Source organism: Barbus barbus (genome assembly GCF_936440315.1).
Source record: "Barbus barbus genome assembly, chromosome: 10".
NCBI lineage: Eukaryota > Metazoa > Chordata > Actinopteri > Cypriniformes > Cyprinidae > Barbus > Barbus barbus.
Window position 1 is genome coordinate 20,328,236 of NC_136738.1, and position 8,026 is coordinate 20,336,261.

General features: G+C 36.8%; 1 protein-coding gene across 2 annotated transcripts in view; it reads left to right on the forward strand.

Annotated features, from left to right (window-relative positions):
• The window catches only part of LOC306876255 (ganglioside-induced differentiation-associated protein 2), a 28,054-nt gene extending 25,833 nt beyond the window's left edge, over nt 1–2,221 (forward strand). The window contains exon 15 of one of the 2 annotated variants that reach the window (XR_013784811.1): nt 990–2,116. Coding sequence is in view for 1 of the 2 variants with exons in the window: in XM_079427271.1 (XP_079283397.1) it covers nt 990–1,031 (42 nt within the window). In the remaining variant the exon portion in view is untranslated. Of the gene's footprint in view, nt 1–989 lie in introns of both variants that reach the window. The other variant, XM_079427271.1, reaches the window with a different exon arrangement.
• The last annotated feature ends 5,805 nt before the right edge of the window (nt 2,222–8,026 follow it).

Consider the following 8,026-nt stretch of genomic DNA (forward strand, 5'->3'; position numbering starts at 1 on the left):
GAAATAACATTCAACGAGACGTATTGAAAATGTGCAATGCAGTCCAAAACATGTCTTAAACCCACCACAAAACTCCACTTTCAACTACTAATGTTTAATGAAAGGATTTCAATTGGTATCTAAAACACTTGTAATAAATTCCGGTATGATGAAAATAAAAAAATATGAAATTTCATACGAGGCTTTTTGTCTTAGCTCATTTTAATTTGACAGAAAAAAACATATTCTGCAATTTTTCTGGTGACTCAAAATACAGAAATCTACAAAAGTATAGTATGGAAAAATGACACAATTACAAAAGGACAAAACTGAGAGAAACCCTCCGCTGAGCAAACCTGCAGCGAAAGAAAACACAAAGCCTCAACTCTCTCTTCATTCAAGCAAAAACCAACTCCACTTTTTTTTTGTTTGTTTTTAATGAATTTCCTGTGCTCTTTGAAACCATTTACAGCATAACCTCTTTTTGCATTCATTTGACACGAAGGCCTGTAACACCTCTGTTAGATTGACCTCACGGCTTCAGGAGGTGAATCATCTGCCATGCTGTGAGTCATACAGTAGCATCCGAGCAGACACTCATTAATTCCCAGCACATCTCTGGGAATTAATGAGTGTGCTCAAGTGCTCATTTGGCTATTGGAATCCTCACATACTACTTCGTTATATCCTAGAAACCACAACCTTTATTAAATACTTGAATAAATAATATTTACCTACTGAATATTTGTATTCTATGGTAAATACAACCTCTTGGGTTGATGTGCAATGCAGCTAGATCTAAATCTATCTTCATATTTGTGCTGACAGGCTCTCTAGGATGTAGGTGTGTCTTGGGCTTATGTTGTGGTGACAGGGGCCTCTTGTCAATTTGCCCTCTGCGTTTTACAGCGAGTTAGTGCTTCTCAGCCAGTCCGTGAAAACAAATTTAACCTTTACTGCTGTTTATCTTTATTCGACTGTACTTATGAATATCATCTCTGCTCTTCCAGGTTAACAGCCCCTATTACACGGCTCAGTCCTCAGGCCTGTGATGGTGTCAGATAAACCCAGAACTGAGGAAAGGACCGACCACTTTTCACTGGGCCGACACTCAACCCAATGACCCCGATTCTGATGTGAACAAGAAGAACGCAGTCAAAGGTGCATCTTTGCCGTTCCTGACCAGCAAGTTTTCTCTGTGGCAGTGAGAAACTGTCAATCAATAATGCTGTATAAACACATCCTGCTGAACGTGCCACAGACCTCTACTAAACCCAGATGCAACCAAACCCTTGCCGACCCAAGCTGTTTTTGGACAAGGTATGCGTGTGTGGTGTAGATGAAGAGACTGAATTTGACACACATGCATAAACATACCAATATTTTGTACCAATGTGAAACACATGTACCAGTGTCTGTGTGAATAATGGCTGGAAATAGCCGAAACCATTCTGGTTTTAATTTATGTCCTTGACCATCCAATCATCTGAAAGCCTCAAATTTTGCTGTCTGTTTTGTTGTTTCATGTCATTCTGTGTCTGCAAAGTCACTAAAAGGAGCATCATTTTGTTTTTATCTCGATTCTTTTTTTTTTTTTCACCACACACATTTTCTGCTTTATCTGAGGTGTCAAACAGCCATCACTACAGTTTCTTGAGGTTTGACAGGAAGCAACTTTTCCTTGTGCTTGAGGAGTGCAGTTTAACAAAGATTGCTTTGTGCAGCTCTGAAATCAGGTTGGCCTGTTGAGATTTCTATTAGCCCTTTAATAATAGTATTTTCTTCTGTTCCTTTCAATATGGTACATCAGTGTTCTGGAAGCCTCACCTGAGATGCACTAAAATCTTGCGGTGTGCCAGTTTGTATTTCATTTGAAGTGGATTTACAAGCATGGCCGAAGGAATGTCCCAGAGAGAGAGCTGATCTCAGAGTGGAGCACTGTAAACAGATAATTGTAGTTATTGCAGATGGTGACTGGTAAGTTGTTTTTTTTTTTTTAGTCAGCCCTTATTGTAGCTGTGCAGTGATTCTTGTTAAATTTCGTACCATTTTAAATGAAGAAGTATGACGTATGACTTATGATGATGAAGAAAGTAATATTTGAATAAACAGAATATGAACATTTGATGTTATCATTAATCTTTGTTTGGGTGTCTTTATTGAATTATTTTGTTTAATACGTATGATCGGTGTATTTTCAGTTTGAAAGCCTTTTTGGAATAAATGCAGCCTTTTATTTTCGAATTATGTCTCGTGTTTTTTCTTTAATATACTAGATTTGAAGCTCTAACTACATTCTATTCATGAAAAAGTCGGCTAGTTTGTTTTATTTTTGTATTAATTCTGCCAGTACTTATGATTTATGTAAGCAAATAAATAGTATAATTGAAAAGGTATAGCTGTTTTGTGAAACCACTCACCAAACAAAGGTTTGCATCCACCTTATTTTTCCCGTAAGAGTGGGCATGGCTATTTGTAAATTGTATGTATGAGGCTTTCGGTCTGCAGCTATTTTTAGCTGTACAACTGGTGTGTCTTGCCATCAACATTGGGGAGTAACTAGTTACATGTAACATATTTTAATTACAAAATAAATTTAATTGTAATTAGTTAGTTACTGAGAAAAAAATTGTAATTAAATTGCAGTTACTTATGAAAATGTTAACAATTACAAAGGGGGATACCTCTGAATATTCACACACACCCACATACAGATTTAATTGACTTCTTTCCCAGATTGCATTGATTGCTCAAAAACATGAGACATCAGTGTTTCAGAAGTTTAGGACACATGCTGTAACCGTTTTATTTCCTATTTGGGTTTATGTATATGCTTTATTTTGTAAGATTATCTGTTTTTTTCCAAGGCCTTGTTAGATGTCATTGTTTCCTGTCATAGCTCTGCAAAGATTGGATTTCAAAGTATTATAGCTTTTAAACTATTTCTTGCTATGATTTTAAATCTGTATTTAATGATCTCAAAGTAAAAAGAGGTGCTAAAGTCTGATTTTGTGATGGCCGTGCGTCTTAATTCAAGTGAAGAAGGCTTTTGAATATCTGACAGTAATGAGTGTTGAGAACTACTTTAAGGTTAACCCTGCCTGCTTTAAATATTTGAAAATGATTAACAATTGAAAACATTAGACATTTAGAAAAGTAATCATATGTAATCAGTTACATTAATAAAGTAAGAGAAATAATGAAATAGTCACTCTACTCGTTACATTTTAAATAGGGTTACTTGAAATCTGTAACCAAAAGTAACTTTCCCAACATTGCTTACCATATTATTTTAATATATTATCTTAATTGCAAACAGTTTTACAGTTTACTGCACTTTTTTGTTGTTATTCTCGCTATTTCCCTATAGTGGCTAATAACCCATTGTTACAACCATGCATGAATTGATGCATAATGTTCACTAGAATGGATCGTTCAGGCCAGGGTGTGATGCTACATCCAAACCACCATGGGATATAATTCTATCATTCTATCAAAGTCTTTGGGTTTTTTTTTTTTTATGACAAATTCAAAATGGTTGGTGAAAGTAAAGCAGCCAGTATCTCTGGAATATTTACTGTCATCCTTTATTGCAGTGGATGGATGTCACACTTTTAATATTAAATTTTTTGTTTTGAAGGGAAAAAAAACATCTTACTGCACTACAGGATCGGTTCTAAATCCAAACATATTCTCACACTTTGTCAATTCTTACAGCCTCGAGTCTGTGTAAAAATATCTCTTACACCTTTGCATATCTAGCTGCAGCAATTCCTTCCCCAGTCTTTACAAAACTGTTGAATTGAGTGGACAGCCTATTTCATGTCCATCCATATATTCTCAGTCGGACTGGTTCAACAGCACATGATATATTTCTGTCATGCTGTTTGTTAATCTTTTAAGCAGTGCTTGTAAGGCATGTGGCGAGGAAAATGAATCAGTCTTCAGCAGAGCTCGCACCATGTCTGAGGGGTCAGCAGAGCTGCACTGAACTGAAACACCTGGACAAGATTGCTTTGGCATTACACTGTAAATCAGTCAAGTCACCTTTATTTATATAGCGCTTTTAACAATGTAAATTGTGTCAAAGCAACTACACAATATCAAAAAAGGAAAATAGTGTGTCAATGTAAAATTCAAAGATAAAAAAAAAAGATTTTCAGTTAAAGCCATTTCATTATTGAATTCAGTGATGTCATCATCCAGCTCAGTTCAGTTTAAATAGTTCTCCTCTGGCCAAACAAACCAGCAATTAAATTCCAACTGCAGCAAAGTCAGATTGTAAGGGCTCAACTGGTTCCAGTGGTCTTTCCCGATGGCTGTCTAAGTGGCGGGGTCCTTGCTGGGGATCTGTCTCTGGCACTCATCTCGGTGTCCTGGTCTCCACTGACGTTCAGGGCTGTAGAGGTCGTCTCTGGGTGCTGATCCACCATCTGATCTGGACACGGACTGAGAAACTGAATAGAAACAGACAAATATTAGCGTAGATGCCATTCTTCAATAGATGTAACGAGTACATCGTGTTATGGGGAGTGTTCCCGGTTCCGGTTGATCTAATTAATGCAGCCTAACAATCCTTTAACGGATTTGAATAATAGAAGTGTATTAGTGTGTTATGTGTAAGACAGGTTAAAGAAATGTGTTTTTTTTATCTAGATTTAAACTGACAGTGTGTCTGCCTCCCGAACAGTATTAGGTAGATTGTTCCAGAGTTTGGGTGCTGAATAGGAAAAGGATCTGCCGCCCGCAGTCGATTTTGATATTCTAGGTATTATCAAATGGCCAGAGTTTTGAGAACACAGCGGACGTGGAGGACTATAATGTGATAAGAGCTCGCTCAAGTACTGAGGAGCTAAGCCGTTCAGGGCTTTATAAGTAATTAACAAGATTTTAAAATCTATACGATGTTTGATGGGGAGCCAATGCAGTGTTGACAGAACCGGGCTAATATGGTCGTACTTCCAGGTTCTAGTAAGGACTCTAGCTGCTGCATTTTGGACCAACTGTAGTTTGTTGATCAAGCGTGCAGAACAACCACCCAATAAAGCATTACAATAGTCTAACCTTGAGGTCATAAACGCATGAATTAGCATTTCTGCATTTGGCGTTGAGAGCATAGGTCGCAATTTAGATATGTTTTTGATATGGAAAAACACAGTTTTACAGATGCTAGAAACATGGCTCTCAAATGAAAGATTGCTATCAAACAGCACACCTAGGTTCCTAACTGATGAAGAAGATTTGACAGAGCAGTCGTCAAGTGTTAGCTAGTGTTCTAGGTTATTACATGGGGTTTTTAGGTCTGATAATTAACAGAATTTAGCAGTAAGAAGTTACTCGTCATCCAGTTTTTTATATCGACTATGCATTCCATTAGTTTCTCAATTTGGTGCGTTTCACTGGGCCGCAAAGAAATATAGAGCTGAGTATCATCAGCATAACAGTGAAAACTAACACCATGTCTCCTGATAATATCTCCCAAGGGTAACATGTAAAGCGTGAAAAGTAACAGCCCTAGTACTGAGCCTTGAGGTACTCCGTACTCAGAGCTGGGTAGATTACTTACAAATTGTAATCCGTTACTGATTCCAGATTACATGACAAAAATTGTAGTCAGTAACGTAATCCATTACATTACACATTTTAGGTAATATAATCAGATTGCTTTTGGATTACTTTTAGATTACTTTTGATTGAACTTGTTTATCACAATGATTTTAAATAGCATTATCTTGTACCATAATGATGTAAAAAATGCAAAGAGTAAGAAAACTTGTTCCATTCATTGTAATTTACAACATGATCGTGCATTAAACATTATAATAGATCAAGGTTTCTCAAACTGGGTTTGTAAAGGAACTGTAGGGGGTTGTGAGTTTAATGAAAAGATGACAATTAATTAAATCATAAAAAATTTAAATGAAAATAAATCATTTTAAAACAAACTCCGTTTCGAGGAAAGTCTCTTCACTCGGCGGCGATATTTGCAACGCTTCCGAGCAGCTCGTACAAAACCTATCTTAATGAATGGGGAATCCTGTAATCTCAAAAACTGCTCGCTGAATTCACAATTAAATTACATATGTCAAATCAGCAACAAAAATCTTAAATTAATTGCCCCATGAATGTTGTTTCTTATGCTCAAATAGCATTTAAAAAGCGCATTTTTCAGGCTAGACCAGCCAATGCTCATGCGGAGTCATAATAACTTGCTTAAAACTGCTCATGTGCATTGGTCTAGTCAGGTTCTATGGGAAATTTGGCTCTTTCATTTAGAAGGTGGAACTATTCCTCCATATTGTGCGTTGTAGTTTCTCCCATTCATAAGTATAGGAGTGAACCATATTTGTATTTCTATAGTCTCTGTTTTAAATAAAACACTTACTAAAAAAGGTTTTTTTTTTGTTTTGTTTTTTACCTGCATGCCAGGTGATCATTAATCAAATAAACCGTGGACATGCAAATGTGATACTTAATTATTGAAATATTTATTTTAACCCTCTAAGCGCCAAAGTCGCAAAATTGCGACAAGACGTCATACTTCATGAAATGGGCTGTAGTTCCTAATCTGGTGTAATGGCTCATTTGTATTCCCTTCCACTAGATGGCAGACATGTAGTACTTCGATTCTAGACCAAAATTGTTCGAGGAAATATCAGAGTAAGTGAGCTATCGTGTCATTGATGCAGAAGCAGTTCAGTTCATAGCGTCTGAGTAAATTGTGAGATTTGTGAGAGAAAATCGCCAAACGGCTAATAAAAAGTTGTACTGTGAGGATGTGTTGCAAATGTCATTCGCCGATTCTGACTCTGAAGGGGAATATTTGCCTTTTGGAAATGACGATCGGCCGTCTAATGATCGCGCTTCTCCCGGTACATCTTTTCCGCGCAACGGTGATGCGCGCAAGGCGCGATCGTTCACAAAGCACAAACAAGTGATCATTTCAACACTTTGCCCAACGGGGATGGGGGTGGCAGTGGTGGACGTGGTCTTAGTGTCCATAGGAGAGCTGTTGCTCTCTGATAATCGGCCAGATTGCGCTGTTTGTTCTGATCGCGCGCGCTCTAAGGGTTTCCTCTTTTCTGATTATTTGGAATGAGGAGAAAAAGACAAAAAAATCAAACATCAATTCAATATGTACTATTTCCTAAATATTATGAAATTCAAGAGGGCCCTGATGACGTCATAATATACAAATTAGATGAGTATATGTACACCCCACATAAACTTTCAGTCATGCCCAACATTTTTCTAATTTACAGTAGATCTCTATCTTTAAGCCATTTCAAGCCACAAGCTTTTGAAATCTTGATGTCAAAATCCAGCATTTTTTCCAAAAAACCCTGGCGCCTAAAGGGTTAAAATCTCAGGGGTACTTAAAGCAAATATATTTGGTGAAATAAAGTTTAGATGGCAAAAAGTTTTGGAATGCCTGCATTACATGTGACTAAGAAATAACGTGAATATGTGCATTTTAATTAGTTATAATAAATAATACGTTGTTAAAAAAAACGAATTCAAATAAAAATGAATGCATTCATCAGTAGTTGATGCAATGTTGAAACCCTTCTTAAACCTGAAATTATTTTTGTAAATCCAGTGGTCTTAATGCTGTTGCCACCTGACTAATGACTGATCTTTGTGTGAATGTCCACAAAGCTGGACTATATATACAGTGGGTACGGAAAGTATTCAGACCCCCTTAAATTTTTCACTCTTTGTTATATTGCAGCCATTTGCTAAAATCATTTAAGTTCATTTTTTTTCCTCATTAATGTACACCCAGCACCCCATATTGACAGAAAAACACAGAATTGTTGACATTTTTGCAGATTTATTAAAAAAGAAAAACTGAAATATCACATGGTCCTAAGTATTCAGACCCTTTGCTGTGACACTCATATATTTAACTCAGGTGCTGTCCATTTCTTCTGATCATCCTTGAGATGGTTCTACACCTTCATTTGAGTCCAGTTGTGTTTGATTATACTGATTGGACTTAATTAGGAAAGCCACACACCTGTCTATATAAGACCTTACAGCTCAC